The 18,377-nt window shown below is 56.2% G+C and overlaps 2 protein-coding genes across 8 annotated transcripts in view; both read left to right on the plus strand.

The window, feature by feature from the left end:
• Positions 1-653: 653 nt before the first annotated feature.
• Positions 654-3,979, plus strand: LOC132376072 (left-right determination factor 2-like). 2 transcript variants are annotated; one of them, XM_059941624.1, is made up of 5 exons: positions 654-903; positions 2,202-2,230; positions 2,333-2,448; positions 2,692-2,934; positions 3,264-3,979. In XM_059941624.1, exons 1-5 carry the CDS (start codon positions 654-656, stop codon positions 3,625-3,627), a joined length of 1,002 nt encoding a protein of 333 aa, XP_059797607.1. In that variant the 3' UTR covers positions 3,628-3,979. The 2 variants fall into 2 exon arrangements, with proteins under 2 accessions (XP_059797607.1, XP_059797602.1); XM_059941619.1 differs by having other exon boundaries at positions 2,202-2,448.
• Positions 3,980-6,334: 2,355 nt separating this feature from the next.
• The window catches only part of TMEM63A (transmembrane protein 63A), a 36,650-nt gene continuing 24,607 nt past the window's right edge, over positions 6,335-18,377 (plus strand). The window contains exons 1-7 of one of the 6 annotated variants that reach the window (XM_059941573.1): positions 6,337-6,659; positions 6,996-7,110; positions 9,812-9,987; positions 11,384-11,739; positions 14,182-14,261; positions 16,203-16,266; positions 17,219-17,256. In XM_059941573.1, the coding sequence (XP_059797556.1) occupies positions 11,554-11,739; positions 14,182-14,261; positions 16,203-16,266; positions 17,219-17,256 (368 nt within the window). In that variant the 5' untranslated portion in view covers positions 6,337-6,659; positions 6,996-7,110; positions 9,812-9,987; positions 11,384-11,553. Of the gene's footprint in view, positions 6,660-6,995; positions 7,111-9,811; positions 9,988-11,383; positions 11,740-14,181; positions 14,262-16,202; positions 16,267-17,218; positions 17,257-18,377 lie in introns of all 6 variants that reach the window. The other 5 variants (XM_059941595.1, XM_059941553.1, XM_059941563.1 and 2 more) reach the window with 5 other exon arrangements.

Consider the following 18,377-nt stretch of genomic DNA (forward strand, 5'->3'; position numbering starts at 1 on the left):
GAGGATGGGGTTCCTTATTGGACAAAACCCCATTGGAACTAAATTATCTCAGGCTCCCTTGCCTAGGAAGACCCCCCAGAACACCAGGGAAAATAATGGGTTTTCCAACCGTGGACAGCCCAGGAGCTCAACAGCTCCCAGGAGCCCTCTGAGCCCCAGGCTCAGACGCTCATCTCGGCAGGCAGGATCGGTCCTCAGGCAGAGAGCCCTGGTGTTGAATTGGCAGTTTAGCTGCAGCAAGGAACAGGACTCTACGTCCACACTCCAGGAGTTTGCTCTTTGACTTGGGGGACAGGGGATCTAGCACAGAATGAGATCCCTGCCTCTTCTTCAGGAAACAAGCTTTTAAATTTAACTGGTCAGGGACCCCAAGCCAAGGTAGAGGCTTCTGACCCACAACAATAGCCATCTGTCCACAGTCCAGACAGCCCCCTCCTCGGGGCTCAGGGACCTGTCTGGCCGCCGAACTCCCAGGAGGTCCGAGGGGTGTGACCTCCCTCCCTCCCGGGCTCCCTCCCTCCCACCCCCCAGGCCCAGCCCAGGCCTGGCTATAAAGCTGGCCCAGCCGGGCCCTCAGCACACCCAGCTGGGACCCTCCCGGAGCCTCCTCCGGGGACACGTCCTCTCTGCCCCTCCCTCTCCCGAGCAGCACCATGCGGCCCCTCTGGCTCTGCTGGGCGCTCTGGACGCTGCCCCTGGCCGGCCCCGGGGCGGCCCTGACCGAGGAGCGGGTCCTGGGCAGCCTGCTGCGGCAGCTGCGCCTCAGCGAGGCTCCCGTCCTGGACGGGGCCGATGTGGAGAGGCTGGTCATCCCCGCGCACGTGAGGGCCCAGTACGTGGCCCTGCTGCAGCGCAGTCACGGGGCCCGCTCCCGGGGGAAGAGGTTCAGCCAGAACTTCCGAGGTGAGGCCCTCCCTCCCTGCTGCAGCCTGGTCCTCGTGGTGGGGGTGGGGGGAGGGCCTGCTCTGGGGAGGCGGTCTGGGGGCGCAGGGTCCACAGGGCGATGGGGAGGGACCACGGACTGTGAGGAAGGCTGGGCCCGGGCCCCTGGTCTCTGTCTGCACTGAGGGCCCCACCCCTCGGGGCCAGGAGGAGCTGGGCCAGGCTGGACCCACTGCCAAGGCCAAGGCAAGAACAGATATCATGGGGTAGGGAAGCAAAGTGGAAAGAGGGGAGAATAGAGAAGAGAAGACAGGCTGTCAAGGGGACTTCGTGCTGGTGGACAAAAAGGCTGGCCTCAGCAGAGACTGTTGCCTCAGAGAGAAAGGACCGCTGAGTTCAGTTCTCAGTTCTGATATTTGTTTTACTTTGGACAAGTCACCGAACAACTCTAGCCTATTTGCGTTTCTGGAAATGAGATTAAAGTAGCTCTGACTACTTCCCAGAGTTGTGGGCGTTATATGAGATGGGAGGTACCAGGTCTGAATCCTGTTGCAGCCTGTCACCTCCCTGGGGCTGGGGCTCACCTCCTCAGTGCCCAGAGATAGACGAGGCCAGGTGTCTGGGGAGATGAGGAGACCGGTCCTGGACACCTCAGCAGGGGTGGCTGCTTGTGGCCACGTGGCTGGGTGGTCTGGTGATCATGCTGCCCACCCGGAGCCTCAGCTGTTGGGGACATGTCGCTGGTGCCTCTGAAGAGGGTGCTGTACCCATCCTCACCGTTTCCCTCAGGGCTCAGTAGTCCCACAAAAGTGGTTTACAGGCCCCTGGCTCCTCTTCCTCCTTTGGGGGACATTTCACTGGGCATGAGCAGGGAAATGAAAGTAAATTCAGGGCTCTTCCTCTGGCTCTTAGGAAAAGCCAGTTTCAGCTGGTGACCATAGATTTTCACTAGCTTGGTCTTCTGCCTCCCGCCCTCCATTCCCCCTCCTGCCCCTTTGCCTAAAGAAGGCTGTGGGTTTGTAGCCCTCACTGGAAGCCCCAGTCCTTGCAGGGCGTCTTAAAGCTGCCCCTACCAGGTGAGGGCAGATGCCACTAGTAAACGAGCCCCAGCCTCAGATGATGGGGGAGAGCCTGCTTGGCCCTAGCAGTTTTTCTAGGAGTGGAGGTGCTCTCTTTCTGGCCTGGCCCATCAGTTTCCCAGCCCCCAATCTCTCCCTAGGGATTACTGGGGAAACCCTGTTCGCTGGCCCTGGGCCCTGCCGCCCTCAGAGCTCCCCTGGTGCCCGGAGGGGCCCCGCTGACCCCGCTCGTGTCCCCAGAGGTGGCCGGCAGGTTCCTGGTGTCCGAGGTCTCCTCGCACCTGCTGGTGTTCGACATGGAGGAGCGCCTGCCGCCCCACAGCGAGCTGGTGCAGGCCGTGCTGCGCCTCTTCCAGGAGCCGGTCCCCAAGGCCGCGCTCCGCAGCCACGAGCGGCTCTTCCCGCGCAGCGACCGCGCCCGGGTCACCGTCCAGTGGCTGCACGTCCGCGACGACGGTTCCAACCGCACCTCCCTCATCGACTCCAGGTGGGGAGGTGGCAGCTGGGGTGCGGGGCGGGGGATGAGGAGGGGGGCTGGGCCCGGCGCGGGAGGAGGGGTGGCCTGGGGGAGGAGGGGCGGCGCGGTCCCGGCAGGGCCCGGAGGGGGGGGGAGGGGGGAGGGGGAGGGGGAGGGGTGGGAGAGGGCCCCCCCCCCCCCGCCCCGGGGCCACCCCAGCCGTCCCAGTCCCCGCCCCTCAGCGCGGGCCTGTGTCTCCGTGTGGTGTCGCAGGCTGGTGTCCGTCCACGAGAGCGGCTGGAAGGCCTTGGACGTGACGGATGCCGTGAACTTCTGGCAGCAGCTGCGCCGGCCCCGGCAGCCGCTGCTGCTGCAGGTGTCGGTGCAGTGGGAGCACCTGGGCCCGCTGGCCTCCAGCGCCCACAGGCTGGTCCGCTTCGCCTCGCAGGGGCCATCGGGCGCCGGGCAGCGGGAGCCCCAGCTGGAGCTGCACACCCTGGACCTCAGGGATTACGGGTAGGTGCTGTGGGTCAGATGGGTGAACCCGAATAATGAGGCAAATGGCGGAATTAAACTTATTTTGAAATGGGCAACTTTACAGGGTGCTATGGGAATGGATGAATATATAAAATTTCTCCTAACGCTCTTAGGAGTAATATCAGGTCTAATTATTTATTTGGGGGTTATTTCTAGTTATCCATCCTTATCACAGATATCCAGCATTTTGAACATAACAAGAGATGGACCATAAATCTCCCTCCAGATGCCCCACTAAGCCCCGCCCTGGGCCCCCTGACCTCTGCCCTCCCAGCTGACCTCTGACTCTGCCTCTCCTTCCCCCACAGAGCTCAGGGAAACTGTGATCCTAAGGCACCAGTGACCGAGGGCACCCGCTGCTGCCGCCGGGAGGTGTACATTGACCTGCAGGGGATGAAGTGGGCTGAGAACTGGGTCCTGGAGCCCCCAGGCTTCCTGGCCTATGAGTGTGTGGGCACCTGCCAGCAGCCTCCAGAGCCCCTGACCTTCAAGTGGCCATTTTTGGGGCCGAGACAGTGCATCGCCTCAGAGACGACCTCGCTGCCCATGATTGTCAGCATCCTGGAGGGAGGCAAGCCCAGGACCCAGGTGGTCAGCTTGCCCAACATGAGGGTGCAGAAGTGCAGCTGTGCCTGGGACGGGGTGCCTGTACCAAGGAAGCTGGAGCCGTAGGCACAGGGTGTAGCCATCGAGGGACTTGGCTTGTGTGTGTGTCAGAAGTGTTCCAGGGCACCAGGAGAGATGGGGATTACTGAACCGTGGATGGCACATGCTCAGTGCTCTCTCCTGAGTTCTTCTGACCAGTCAGCTCACCTTCTGATTTTTGTTTCCCAGGAACAAGACTCCCTGGCCACTGGGTAACTCCCTGCCCAGTCTACTCTTTTCTTGACATTATTCACTGCACTGTATCCTAAGCACTTATCTGTGTAGATTTTGTAACCTAAGAGGAGAAACCCCAATTTGTCATTGTTTCCTTGTCCTGTCACTGGATCTGGGCTGAGCTCTGTGGTATAGGTGGGAGATGCAGCTGCCACTCTGGGCCTAAACCCTAGGGTCAAGTATGGGTTGTGCATTCCCAACTCAGATAATAAGGGCATTCTGCAAGAAACAAATAAAACAGATTTTATTCTGTATTGCTATGTTTTACCCAGAATCCTGCAAATTGTGAGGGAACAGAAAGTTCTATAGGGATTAGGTCAACCAGATTAGAAGACTAAGGGAAAAGCTTAAAAAGACTTGTTCAAGGTCTCAGTTAAGTGATACAGGGTGCTAGGATCAAAATGCATTGATTCTAAGGTGCCTGTCCTCTTAGGATTAAGGCAGAATTGTTTTTGATCATTGTTGTTGACATTTTTACTTTTCTGGGCACAGGGAGTGGGCTTTATTTCAATTCTACTTGATACAAAATTTTTAAAAATCTGTGATCAAAATAATCATCAATATTACAAGAATGTGGGTCACTCCTTTAGATTTGGGAGCAGATAAAGGGAGCAAATGATAAAATGGTGAACATAAGATTTTCGAATGCCAAGATTACACTGGCTTTTAAACTGAGTTTGATGTAGGATCTGGGCCTGGGGCGTGGATGTCTTGGATTCCTTGCCAGCCAGGCTGCACAGCTCTTATTAGCTATAAATTCTATATCCTCTAAATTTTCATTTTCTTCTCTGTCAGATAGGAACAATCCCTGACTCCTGTACTTTTACTGGAGATTTAAGGAAATAGTGTTTTGTTTTGTCTGTTTTTTAAATATTTATTTATTTGGTTGTGCCAGGTCTTAGTTGCAGCAGTGGGCTCCTTAGTTGTGGCATGCTTGTGGGATCTAGTTCCCTGAACAGGGATCGAACCCGGGCCTCCTACATTGGGAGCACAGAGTCTTAACCACTGCGCCGCCAGGGAAGTCCCAGAAATAGTGTTTTTACAAGCACTCTACATACTGCCTGACACATAATGGGGGCTATGGTTATCTCAACTCACATTTTGATCTATCTTGGCCTTCTCTTGATTTTGAAATAACCTACTGAAAGTCAAGTTTAGAAATCCCTTCCCTCTCTGAAATCAAGGATCCTAACTTTTCTCTTTGTCAGTGGCTCCACCAGGGTAGGGGTTAGAACTTTGCACTCCCCTGGGGCCCAGGGTACAGACCAGGCAGGGGGTGGCTCCATTAACTGAGGCAGGGGAGGAATAGGGACACGCAGGTGGGGCGTATGGGGGGGCAGAGAGTGGACAGAGGCAGTCTGAGAAGCCAGGGGCAAGTCCGGCGGCCACACCCAGGAACCTGCTGGAGGTCAGGCGTGGGCCCTTGGCAGTCGGAGGTAAGAGCAGGAGAGATGGTCAGGCACCTGTGCAGAAGGACAAGGGCCGGGCTGAGCGCAGGGGCCAAGGGCAAACTGGGAAATAACTAGCGGCTGTGGGTGGAGGAGAGGGAGGAAGCCAGATGGGACAAAAGGAGCTGTTAGAGAAGCAGGAGACATCCCCTACCCCACCCCACTCCAGAGAGCCCCAGGCTGGTGCTGGAAGCGTGGGGAGGGAGGGAAGGAGAACACTTTGACCATTTCCAGGAAAGAAGAAAGCCCAGAAATGGAAGACAGGTCAGAGGCCCTGCAAAGCTGTACACGTGCGGAGTGAAGGCCTGTTCAGGATTTACTAATTTCTAGTGCGGGAAGGGACCTGAGGGGAAGCTTCGGTCCCACCCCCTCGTGTTGCAGACTCGGACGGAAACCGAGGCCTTCGGAAGAGGGCAGTTTGGTGCCGCAGGCAGGCGGTGGTCTTCGGTTTCACAGGGGGCGCAGTCCTCACTGAACCCCGTCCTGCGTGTGGCCCAGACACACCCTGGCGCCCCCCGGGGAGCTTACAGTCCAGTTGCGGAGGCCGCTGGCTCATAGGAAACACCCTGGGACCCAGCCCGGGGAAACAAGCCACGCTTAGGGAGCTGAGCTAGATGGGTGCTCCCGGCGGCCTGGTCCTGGCAGTACCCGCTTTGGCTCCAGGGGACCGCTGAAAATACTGCGACCTCCGTTTGGGGCCAAACGTAGGACGCACCCACCCACCCTCCACAGGGTGTTCCCTGTTCGGCTGCCCAGAGCGGTAGGGGAGCCGCGGCCTTTCACCCTGGGAGCCGGGTGACCGCGTACTGCGTGGAGCCGAGGTGCGGGCGGAGCCCAGCCGAGCTCCCCATCCTCCCACTCCCCCGGGCGGGCCTAAGAGCCGGTCGCGGAAATGCAGTGCAATACAGGACAATCAAGAACGTTTGCCGATGCTCTCCCCGCGCATCCCCCGGACGCGACCACCCTGTGCTAGGCCCGGGGCTCCCCGAGGTGCCGGGGGGAGGGGGACGCGCCGGGGGCTGGGGAGAGGAATTAGCCGTGGCGGCGCCCTCCTCTGTCCCAGGACGCGAGCCGGCCCGGCCAGGGCCTGCAGAACTTTAGGAGGAGCTGCGCGGGCTGAGCAGCCGCCCCGGGGCCAGGCCAGGGCGGAGGATCGCCGAGGGGCGTACGGTCCAGGGCCCGGGAGCCGGCGGCAGCGCGGACGCCTGCCCCGCCGAAGCTGCAACTTGAGCCAGCAGTGGATGCGGGTCTGCGCATGTGCACGAGCGCCGGAGTTTCACTTTGTAACTTTTAAGTAGTCAGGACACCGCCCCGTCCGGCCAAGTGGAGCCAGACAACCTCCCCGGGCCGCGCCGGGCTGCAGCGACGCCGCCGCAGGTAAAGGGGAAGAAGCGTTGGGAGGGGGGAATGTCGCCCTCCGCCTTTCCCGGGGCGTGCAGGACCTGGGGTCTACGTCAGGGTGCCATGTCTAGTGTCCGGTTCCGGGGTGCGGCCCTCCGGCCTCCGCAGACCCGACTCCGGAGCAGGGGTGACCGGGTGGGTGGGAGGAGAAGGTCCGTCCCTGGGCCGCGCACACCCCGCGCCCCTCTTCCAGCGCCGCGCCTCTCCAGCTTTCCTAGCGGCTTTTCGGGACTTCCCCCTCCAAGGCTCCAGCTTTTCGCTTTTATGGCTGATCCCTTTCTCTTCCCACCCCTCTCTTTGGGGATTTGTCAGCTGGAGTCGACCTCCCAGCCTAACCCGGAGCGCAGCCTGGGGGCCCTTCCTTCTCCGACTCTGCGAGGTGGGCCTGGGAAGGGGCCAGGCATCTGAGTCACCTGCTGCTGGGAAGGTAGAAACCACCTTGGGGCTGCTCCTCAGTGACCACTCCCTGCAGCCCTGCTGGAGTCCTGAGGAGGGAAGCTGGGGCTTTGGGGAGGGGTGGGGAGGGTGAGGAGAGCTCTGCTAGGAAACCCAAAACGCAGAGGTGCCAGTACCTGATAAGCCCGGCCACCTGAGACTCGGGGGTGAGCTCTGTCTTTCAGCTCAGGCGGTGTCCTGAAGGGCAGGAGGCCACCGCGGTACACAGAATGACCCGCCGGCTTCCCTCCACGCTGAAGTCGCGTGGCTGTGGCCCAGCCGCACAGCGTGCAGGGTGTGAGGTTAAGCCGGTGGGTTGCGCTCACCAGTTCAGGCCCAGTGCGTACAAGGCGGCATCCTGGGGTCTTTCTCAGGCCCTGGTTCCTGCAGGGCTGTGGACAGTCGCTGGGGAGAAGGAAAGACTCCAGGTCACCGCTTATTGGAGAAACGACTCATATGTCCCTTCTCCCTTCTGCATGCCCATTGTCTTTCTACCTTCTTCCCTCCTCTGACACCTGTCAGGTAGTCCTGAGTCTGCTTCTGCATTGAGGTGGATGTGTACAGAAGCAGAGGCCTCCTTTCGCCTTCATACGCCTCTTGTTTGTTTAGTTTGGGGGCAAAGGTCTCCCTTGGCTGTTCACTGGGCTGTAACAGGAAAAATATCAGATGGGGTCCTGCTATGCCTAATATTGTCTTTCCCATTGTCTGGAGAGGTGACAAAATGAGAGCAGATTTTGAGTGCCCACGAGGGCTCAGTGCTTTATGGACATTGCCTCTCACCAGCCCTGCAGGAGAGACATCATTGTGCCCATTTTATGGAGAAGGAAGCCAAAGCACCGAGTGGTTAAGCCACATGTCTAAAGGCATGTGGTGCTGAGACCCTAACTCCAGAGCCTGCCCAGGTGACTGCCGGCTGCCCTGCCTCCCCGTGCAGCCAGACTCTGTGCCGTTTCCTTGGCGCTCCAGGGCTTGTGTCTGTGGAGGTAAATGGTTGTCCAGGTTCCTGGGCCCTGTTTGGTGGGACTTTAAGGAGAAGTTTGCAACCTGCCATCTACAACATCAGAGTCACCTCCTGTGGCAGAAGGCCTGGAGCTGCTTGTCGTCCTAACAAAGTCAGAAAATTTGGTGATGATAAAAATACCCTGAATTTGCAAGAGCTGACGACTCTCACACACTTCCTGCAGCGTTCTGTTGCCACTCCTGGCAGGGGAGGCGTAGAGATCTTCAGGTGTGCTGTGGGGGCCAGCAGCTACCAGCTCAGGTGGGCAGGGGGTTAGCATTGGTGGCTGACTTCTTTGGCAATTTTGGGACCAGCCATGGCATTGAGCTCTCAGTCTCACTGGCCACAACCAGACTGTAGGGTGTATGTGGGCTGAACTTTGCGTTGGGGCCTGAGTCACATGCTGCTCACCTGGCACCTGGGCCTCAGCAGTATATCTTGCCTTTCCTGAATGAGACGATGAGCAGAGAGCTCTCTGGAAGGCATGGATAAGACTAGGCATTCACACATGCATATCTGACAAATATGGGATGAGTGGACATTGCCAGGCAGGGCGCCTTTGGCCACAGGGCCTACTTGCTGGTTTGGCCCCTGCCCAGCACTACCAGTCTTTTGCCCACTGAGCCAACTCTCTCCCGGTCACCACCAGCTGAGTTCCCTTCTCTCCCCCTCCCGTTCCTTCTGAGCCTGGTGGGGCTACCCTGTGGTGCGTGTGTTTCCAGCTGCCCTCTCAGAGTGTGCCCGTTCGGGAAGATGCAGGGGGCTGGCCCTGGAGGGACCGTGATGGTTCAGCAGAATCTGGACTTTCCATGTGTAACAGACTACAACTAAGCAGAAAGTTCTGAGAGAGCATGCGGGCCCCCAAAGCTGTGCCCTCACCTGGAGGGGGCAGACAAGACAGGCCACCTCTGGGGAGCCCTGAGGTTCCATCCCAGGCGGGTGCGATTTGATGGCTGACCTCACTGAGTCCTTCTTATCAAACTTTGTAAAACCACCCAGGGGAGCCTGTTTGACTTAGAGGCGTGACTGGGGCTGAAGGGGGAAGAGGAGCATAGGTACCTGCTTCCCACGGGGCCTCTGCTCTCCCAAAGCTCAGCACAAAGCAGCATTGGTGAGGCTCATCCTGCCCCAGCACCACTGCACCAGCCGCCCCTTTCCAGGGACAATGCTCCCTCTGTGACCATTTTATGGGGATGTATTTTTCTTTCCACTTCACTTTTCAAGCCTTCCTTGTTTGTTCTGCTGCATTCCTTTTTCCTGATTCTAGTCTTTGGGGGCCCTGGGGAAGCCTCTTGGGGCCCGCATGAGGTCCTGGACTCAGTCTTCCTGGAGCCTACAGCTGCCAGCGCTTCTGTGGGGGGAGGTCCACTGCCCTGGCTTCAGTAGGGCCTTGAGCCGCTGGACAAGAGGGGAGAGGCTGGACCCTCAGGTGATGCTGGGGAAGAGAGAGGAGAGAGGAGCAGGGCAGCACAGAGGAGTGTGGACCCTCCGTAGTGCTAGGAGTCTGGGGAGAGAGAGCCAGGGCAGGAGGGAGCGCATTGGGAAGAACCACAGGCTCCGTATGGGCGTTTGAGTGCCGACACATTGGGGCACGTGTGAGTGCAGGGGAAGTGTGCTGCAGGGTTTCAGGCCAGAAGCCCTGAACTGGAAGAGGGCAGCTCCCACGTGACTCTGACTGTCTGTGTTCCTTCAGGGAGGTCTGTAAAGGCTGGTGCCCCATGACCCCAGTCAGGAAAGCCCTGCAGGAAATGAGTGGCGGACCTGAGGCAGCTTGGGAGGTGGCCAGGGCTGCCACTGCCTTTGCTAGAGCCTGCATCAACTGAGGTCCTCTCCAAGGCATTCACCCACACTTCCTTCCCCTGGCATCTGGTAAGTGCGGGGACAGGAAGGAGGGGCAGGCCTTTGCCAATCAGTGTCAGGCTGGGCGTTCCGCTGGGGTGGTGCCAGGGGGTGGGGTTTAAAGGAGGGAAGCTAAGACCATCTGTCTGCCAGAGGCAGCTTTTGTGGCTCTGCCATCACACCCTCCGGCCACTGCCCAGTCTCTTATAGGGATGAGAGAGTGACTTGGCCTTCTGGAGAGTCCTCCCATGCCCTTGACCTGCCACCTCCCCCCACCCACCCTGCACTTCCTGTCATGTGTGTGTGAGACTGTCCCCAACCCAGCCGTCCCAGGGGCCAGAATTGGGAATCACCTTCCCCCAGCACACATCCTGCCAGTATTACCAGGTAGTCCAAATATCTGTCTGTTCTCTGTACCTCCTCTTCTTGTCCCCAAGATTTTTGTCCCTCTAACAGGTAGAAAGACCAGACTTAGCCGAAGCCCTGGGAATCTAGGTTAACCAGATTTAAGGAGGTGGGACCTTGAGAGAAGGTGTTGCTGAGCATTTCTCCAGGCTCTTCAGCCACAGGCAGGGTGACAAGCAGGCCAGAACTTGGCCACTAACACTGGGGCCTTTGGTGTTTGGAGATTTCCATTAGTTTCACCTGGGTTACCAGGAGCCTCAAAGGAAAAGTCAACAACCAGCCTGGAGCGATATTTGCTTTGGAAATGCTGGACCTTCCAGTAAGGCTAGGGGTGTAGGAATGAGAGGGCCCAGCCTGGGGAGTGCTCCAGCGCTGCACGGTGGGTGACTCAGGGGTCCCTGAGGAGGCCTGGGACCCCATCCTCCTCACCCTAGACCACCCCCTTTTGCCTTCTCTGTCTCCTCTCCGCTGCCCCTTCCCTGGCTTTTACTCTCTCACTAAACTAACGCATGTGTGTAGACGGCTGCAGAGGGAGTGTGGCGTAGTAGAAAGAGAGCTGGCATCTGGGACCCGGGAGGCTGGGTCTGAGACCCAGTTCTGCCCCGACCAGCTCCTTAATCTTAATGGAAATCTCAAGCCTCTGAGCCTCGGTTTCCAAGTGTATGGAGTGGGCCTGTCTCTGAGGCCCCGGCCTGACATCCCATGAGCTCTCGTCTGTGGCTCAGATGATCAAGAGTTGTTGCACGTGGACGCTCTTCCTCCTCCTCTGTTGGTCCCTGTGTCCTGCCTGCCCTCCGGACCTCCCAGGGTCCCCCTGCAGGAATGACTTCCCGGCAGGAGTCTCTCCTGAGGCTGGAGGAACTTGGCACCCCTTAGGCGGGCACCACAGCAGCTCCTGTCCTTCCCTGTCCTCCTGTTCACCCCCCACGCTGGGGAGGCGGCCAGCTGTGTCCTGGGTGAGCCGTCCGCCCGGTCCATCTGACCCTCCGGGCTGTTCCCACAATGGAGCTATTCTCTGTAGGCTCTGCCGGGCACTCGGGGCCAGTGTCCGCCTCTCCCCGATCCCTGTGCCCCACCAGCCCCTGGAGGAGACACCCGCCCTTGGCTCTGCCAGCGCTGGCTGGGGAAACCACGGGAGACTTGGAGCCCTGACCCTCCGCCGGGCCCCATTCTCCAGGGAGGACCAGCACGATGACCGACTCCCCATTCCTGGAGCTGTGGCAATCCAGGGCGGTGGCCATCCGCGAGCGGCTGGGCGTCGGGGACCAGCCCAATGACTCCTACTGCTACAACTCGGCCAAAAACAGCACCGTGCTCCAGGGGGTCACCTTCGGTGGCATCCCCACTGTCCTGTTCATAGACGTCACCTGCTTCCTGGTGAGACTCCTTGGGAATCGTGTCAGTTATTTGTTTGTTTAACCTCCACCAACCCCCCCCCCCCCACCACTCCCCTTTCTGGGAGACTCAGGTGAGGAGCCAGCAGACATCCCTGGGTTTAAGTCGTAGCTCTGCTACTTCGCAGCTCTGTAACCTTGGGCGTGTTACATAGCTTGTTTAGGCCTCAGGTGTTTGCTCTGTAAATGGAGGTAATAATTTTTACCTCGAAGATTCTGGGACAAGATTAAATAAGGCGATGGATGTAAAGAATACACATTACGATTCTTTTGATTATTACCATTGTTACCGAGTTATCAGCCCGTCATGTGTCTAAGGCCCTTGGGAAGGGTCAGTCCACAGGGATGAGAGATGTGAATGAGAATTAGAGCAGCTGCAATTCCCAATTTATAAATGTCACCCCCCTGCTCCCCACTGGGGTCCCTGGGCCTTTAGAGGATCAGACGAGAGAAGGAGAAAACTGGGGAAAGGCGAGTATACCTTATCAGTGCCGACCCTCACAGGTGGCCTTTCTTTAGTTCAGACCTCCTTGTTCCCACAGACCGCCCCCCCAACCCAATTTGAAATATGCCGTATTCTCCCCTAGACTGACTCAGACTTGCTAGGTGAGATTTACTGGGGCTCAGGGGCACCTTCTTTTGACAAGTGCCCATGGGATGGTTGGTCCCTCTTGTCACCTTCTCCTCCCATGTAGGGGAGACCATCTGATTAAACAGGGTAAGAGTGGGCGGAGGGAGTAGACCCCTTGGACTGCTTTGTGCCAGAGGTTAGGTGGGGGCCTGGGGGAGGGGGGTTAGGGCCCCTGTCCCTGAAGGAGGCGGGTATCCAACCCAAGTTTGCTTGCGGGGAAAATGTTCATAGGAAGAGGGAAAGGGAGTCCTAACTCCTCTTTGCGTTTTCCTCCCTAGGATTAAAGTCTAAATTGTTGCCTTAGACTTTTGCTACATTGTTGGTCCTCTAGGGGCAGATGTGGGAACCAGCGTGCTACTCATGTTGCTTTTACGAAAAAGGGCTCTTTAAGTGCAGAATAACCCACGTCTTGGAGCCAAAACCCATTTGTAGGTTGAGAACAGTCATATCTACCAGCCTTGGTTGGGAGGAGAGAGTAGGCAGGATCGTGGTGATGGATTTGAGGGTTGGTGGGATTCACGGAGGAGGGTGGCCCTAGAGCTGTGATCCAGCGTCTCCAGGGAGGGGAGGGTCTGGGCCAAGGAGAGAAGTCCTGAGAGGCAGGCTGGGGTGGGTATGTCTTGGTTGAGAAGAGAGAGTAGCTCTCCAGTGGAGTGTGCCGGTGGGGGTGGATTTGTATTGCGGGAAGTTACGGGGATTGGGGGTGGGGTGGAGGAAGGGGCCCACCGAAGAGCCAGAGGGGCCTGGAGGAGAGAGATGCACGGGAAGTGTCCACACCGCTCAGGCCAAGGGGGGCAGCAGCCAGGGCAGAGCACAGGCACTTGCCGAGCCGCCTTCACGTTTATCCGACAGCAGGACTCACCTGCCTTTGAAAATATATCACCAACTTCCAGATTCACCTTGAGAAAATTCTGCTGGAACTCAGCCCCTCTGGGGTCCAGAACCCACATTTAAAACCACAGTTCCTGACGAGGGCAGGCAGGGATATACTGATTAAAACGCTGAGCCCTGAAGGGAGGGAGCCTGTCCGGGAGGGGGGAGACAGGAGCAAGGCAGAGGACCTGCAAAGGTGGGCACCGAGGGAGCGAGGAGACAACCTAGAATCGACAGACTTTTAGAGCGGGAAGGGGGTTAGACTTGAGTGCAGCCCCTCGCGTTGCTGTTGGGCGCACGGGCCTGCCGCCCGAGCGCCCCTGCTTGTGGAGGCGGAGCCACACGGAGCCCCAGGCCCTCAGTGGGCGCTGCCCCTGCGTGCCCTGCGCCGGGAGTCCGTCCCCAGGGCTTGCCTCCAGGAGAACCAAACTCAAGATAAAGGTCTGACCACCTCTGGCTCAGCTTCCGGGAGCTCTGCTACCTCTGTTCTATAATTAAAAATGCAGCTCTATGTAAAGCGAAGGAGGGAGCTGGTCCCCAGGGCTGCTGTGAGGACCCTTCCTGCTCAGGAGACCCTGCAGGCACACCAGGGCCGAGGACGGCCGTGGCTGTCAGGGCTGCCTTGGGAGTGAAGAGCAGGGCCTGCGTGCTTGACTGGGGGGCTGCCAGGGCGAGCTCCGTGTCAGCGTTGACAGCCTTTGTGGCTTGGGCACAGGGGACAGGAGCTGGTGAAGGGGGTGAGCGTTGAGCCCTTGAGCTGTGTGGCCTTGGGCAGCTCCGTGCCTTCTCTGGCCCTTTTAGCCCTCCTGAGTCTGGGGGGCGGGGGTTGGGGAGGGGTGGGCTTTGCCCCTAAGACAATTGCCCCTAATTAGAAGCCATCCAATATGCATTTACAAGACTTGATTTCTTTTCTACTTTTAGTTTTTAATATTGGTATTTTCCATCATAAGAAGAAAATTCTGGGATTATGGCCGCATTGCCCTGGTGTCAGAAGCAGACAGGTAAAAAAGACTCATTACGTCAAGTGTGTGTGTGTGTGTGTGTGTGTGTGTGTGTGTGTGAGAGAGAGAGAGAGAGAGAGACAGAGACAGAGGCTGGGATGGGGCTGGGGGCTTGTGAAGCCCACCAGGCACAGCCCACACATGATGCTCATATTAGATTGTGTTCATTAGTGTGTCTGCCAGGCCTGTACCAGAAACTGTTCCCTCTCCTCTTTACCACAGACCTGTGAGATTAGCCTTGGTGCCTTCCTTGTGGTGGTAAGAAAACCATTGCCCACACACCCAGCTTTCCCCTGGGGCTTGGAGCTGGCGTGACTGTGAACCAGCTGCTTCAGGCTACGGAAGAAATCTAGTTGCCTTAGATACTTAAGGCTTTCATCATCAGCTGAGGAGGATGCCAGCTTTCTTTCTCGCCTTGGACATTTTCAAGTGTATCTTCTTTGAGATTAATTAGTTCGGGGCTGGGGATGAGGCGAGCTGGATTGAGAAGGGCACCAGGGCCGTAGGTGAGCTGCTCCTTTCCTCTGGGTCAGGGTCAGCCAGTGGCCCTAATCCGCCAGCTTCGGACGCTCTGTCACAGAGCACAGACTGCCTTGGCCAGGACTCACGTCCTTCTACCTCCACCCTGGGCTCTCTACGCATGTCACTTGAAGGGGGAGAATGAGTTCCACGTCTGCACAACTGGAATTTCCAGCTCCAGCTAGCTGTCCCTCACCCCAGGATCTTGTGTCAGATGCAGCAATAGGAAGCAACTGGGGAAACAGAGACTGGCCCGGGCTGCCCCACCCAAGCCTCCCCGGGGGTTCCGCAGGCAGACCCCCCACTCTTGCTCCACAGGGGGCTCCCGTGTTGAAATGCGGTCTGTGCGGGAGGGGCGATGGGGGTGTCTGTAAATGCACCTTCTTTCCCCACGGTCTCCATCCTGGCGTTTGCGAAAGCCCAAGGGTATTAACCTTGGGCTAAGGTGCTGGGGCCTCTGCTTCAGGTGTGTGCCAGCCTTGGACTGTTTGGGGGGAAACTTCTGAAACACCTGGTGCATTTTTGGCACATTCACTCCTAGGAGGGCTGAGTACTACAACAGACTAGAGCACCTGGAAATCAGGAGCCTCCACACTTCCATGGCTGTGTCATCTTGGTCAGGACCCTGAGCTCGTCGGGTTGTTTCCTCTGGCCTTTTCTTGCCTGTAGGGTTACCATGAAGGTCAAATGAGGCAGTTCTCTGGAAAGGCTTTGAAACTTGAGCTTCATCAGGCCTTATGCCATTAGAAGTGGGATGGTGAAGCCAGGAGTAGGAAAACGGAGAGAAAAGCAAAACTTAGCATACCGCAAACACCTCAAATTCACAGCGCACAGGGTGTTTTTATGGGTTACTCAGAAGAAAGGATCTGCCCAAATTAGCAATGTAAAATGCCCCAGTTCATCAAGTCTAAAATGCGCATTTTTGGCATTTTCTCATCTATGAAATTGGGTGCAACTTATTATCAATGGTGATCATAGTTAATTGACAGCATCCTTTACTTCTTAGTGGTTCAAAAAATAATTGTGCCCTTTACAACCAGTGGTGTCTTAGATTTGATAAAATACAGTATTCCAAGTTTTATTTGCTATATTGGGAAATATATTGTAAACAGGCAACACTTTGAAGTCACTTTATGTAGACCAGTCACAGGGCTGAGGTTCAAGGGTGTGGAGCACAGGATGGTGCACTGATGCCCTGACCCCCTGTTATTCATCCCACGTAACATAGAGTTTGATGTCTCACCAAACCTTGGAATGGTCGATGCCCTTCCCTATATTTTTCACAGGGTGAGTTATATTTTGTCCCAGCCACTGAGCGCTAGTAGCTTTGGTCCTGAGCTCTAAGAGGCAGCGAGATACTAGGCATAAGTTTTTAGACCTTTTAAAAGAATTATCTGCCATTTTTCCCTTTTGTGTTTCTAGTGAGTCCAGATTCCAGAGACTGTCATCTTCCTCCTCAGGGCAGCAGGACTTTGAAAGCGAGCTGGTTGGTATTTAAGGGGCAGGTATGGTTGTGGCTGCGGGATGGGGGCTTGCAAGGATGGGCAGTAGTGAATTGGCAGGGAGAGGGCAGTTGTACTCCTGCTGAGCCGCTAACTCAATACCCTTGACCTTGAGTGGCACATGCTGGTGAGAGCTCTTCTCTGCTTTGACAAAGACACCTGAACTTGGGAAATACCACAGCAAAGATGGCAGCTGGGTGATCCAGGATTGTGAGACTTGATTAATTCTCAGGCACCTGGCTACAGCTCTTGTCTGTGTTATCACACTTAGCGGCTTTGTGTGACAGTTAATTATTGACTTGCTTGCTAGCTTATGAGCCAGCTGTGGGCAGGAACCAAATCTTATCCAGCCCTGTTCCCCACCTCCTGACACCCAGTAGGTGCTAAGTAACTGTCAAGTGAATGACGAGCAAATATTTGTCTTTCCCAGCTGGGTGAGAGTCCAGCTTTAAGGGGTATCGAGTTTAAGAGATACGATGGACACTAAAACCCATGAAACCCTTTCCCTCTCTAAACCCCGCCCCAGGGAACTGTCCAGTTGAGTGGGCTTGGTTCCTTGCTTTTGTCTTGCATCTCATTCAGTCATCTTGAAACAAACAGAAGCCCCCATCAGCTTCTCCAGAGCAGCCTTGAACTTTCATCAACTCTCCATTCAAGTTGCACCATTTGACCCAGGAGCCTGTATTAATTCCACAAATTGTCAAAACTTGAGAAGCTTTCACAAGATTTCCAGGCACAGGATGCATGTTAGAAAGGACTGGGGGCACACCGACTCTGTCGTGTTTGGACAAGAGGGCTGCTTGCTGAATTTGGGACAAAAGCACTGCTTTTTATAAAACGGGAGGTTAGATGGTTGTTTAAAGTCAAAGATGATGATTATATCTGCCTCCGAAAAACAGAGATTGTTGGAAGCTAATCCCTGTTCTCCGTTTCCAGGGATGCTGCCCCTGGCTGACTGCAATCTTCCGCCTGCAGTGAGTACAGCGCGGGTGGCTGGAGGTGTCTTTGTTTGGGTGGGTTTGTTTGGGTGTTTGGCCAATCAGGAGGAGAGAGCCAAGATGCCTGATCCTGAGCTGGAGTCTCTCAGATACTTTTCAGTTCAGACCCAAAGATGTAGTTGGGGGCTGAGAATTAAGGTGGCCCAGGGAGCCCCTGTGCAAGCTAATTAAAGCTAATTTTTTGCTTTAGGCAGGAATTATATCTACGTACTGTGTAACACGGATATATTTGGATGGAAGCTCTTCTAGGCAGTGTCATGTCTTTGAATTAGTGAAAAGTGGAGACATAATGATTGCTTAATATATTCAGCTCATTTGGTTAAAAGTTTTCTTTTTTTTCTTAAAACTTGGGCCCTTTGGAGAGAAATCCTGAAAGAGGTGCTTGGTGATTATAAGCCAGTTATTCCTCTTGCACGTGGTGGCAGAGCTAAGCTGCGAGTCTCAGCTCTGCTGCCTGCGGCCGTATTGCATCCTATCTGAGAAACCACCGTTGTAAGACGCACAGCACCAGGAATGAGAAAATGCTTCCTATTATGCTGTGATTGGCTGTGATCCCAGGGTGCTCCCCCATTTCAGAGGTGTTGAAATATGAAAATGACATCTTAGAAGTGATGAAATGTGATAGTTCTAGGACATTGGGTAAGTCCCTCTCTCTGGGCCTCAGTTTCCCCAACTATAAAAGCAGGCTGAGAATAGCACCTGCTCTGTCTAGTTCAAATGCATTCACACGTGTGAGCGTGTTATAAACAGTCCAGGCTGGTGAGAGTTGTTCCCAGGGGAACTGGCAGGAGGCAGTTTGTGCAGAAGAAACCAGTGAACTCTGGTTTGGAGCAGGAGGGGAGGTTTCTGGGAGGGAAGAGGGGACAGAGGTGGGAGAGGTGGATTTGCCAGCCTCGCCCTTCCCTGCCCACTCCAAAATCATGTCAGCGTTTCCTCCGGGTGTTGGAAGTCATGCATATTCTGTGCAAAAATCCATCACGTACAGAACAGAATTAATAGGAAGAAATTTTAAGTCACCCTTACCCCTGCCTCTGAAAGATGCCCTTGGCGTGTTTTCCTCTGCTCAGCCACTCCCCATGACACCGCTGGCTGGGACT

The sequence above is a fragment of the Balaenoptera ricei genome, chromosome 1 (genome assembly GCF_028023285.1).
Source record: "Balaenoptera ricei isolate mBalRic1 chromosome 1, mBalRic1.hap2, whole genome shotgun sequence".
NCBI classification, from domain to species: Eukaryota; Metazoa; Chordata; class Mammalia; order Artiodactyla; family Balaenopteridae; genus Balaenoptera; species Balaenoptera ricei.

What these genes read in the sequence shown, in the direction of transcription:
- LOC132376072 (XM_059941619.1), top strand. Translation starts at nt 654, where the DNA reads ATGCGGCCCCTCTGGCTCTGCTGGGCGCTCTGGACGCTGCCCCTGGCC. An exon ending in GTTCAGCCAGAACTTCCGAG is followed by an intron (nt 904 to 2,201) that starts GTGAGGCCCTCC and finishes TCGTGTCCCCAG; the next exon opens with AGGTGGCCGGCAGGTTCCTG. An exon ending in ACCTCCCTCATCGACTCCAG is followed by an intron (nt 2,449 to 2,691) that starts GTGGGGAGGTGG and finishes GTGGTGTCGCAG; the next exon opens with GCTGGTGTCCGTCCACGAGA.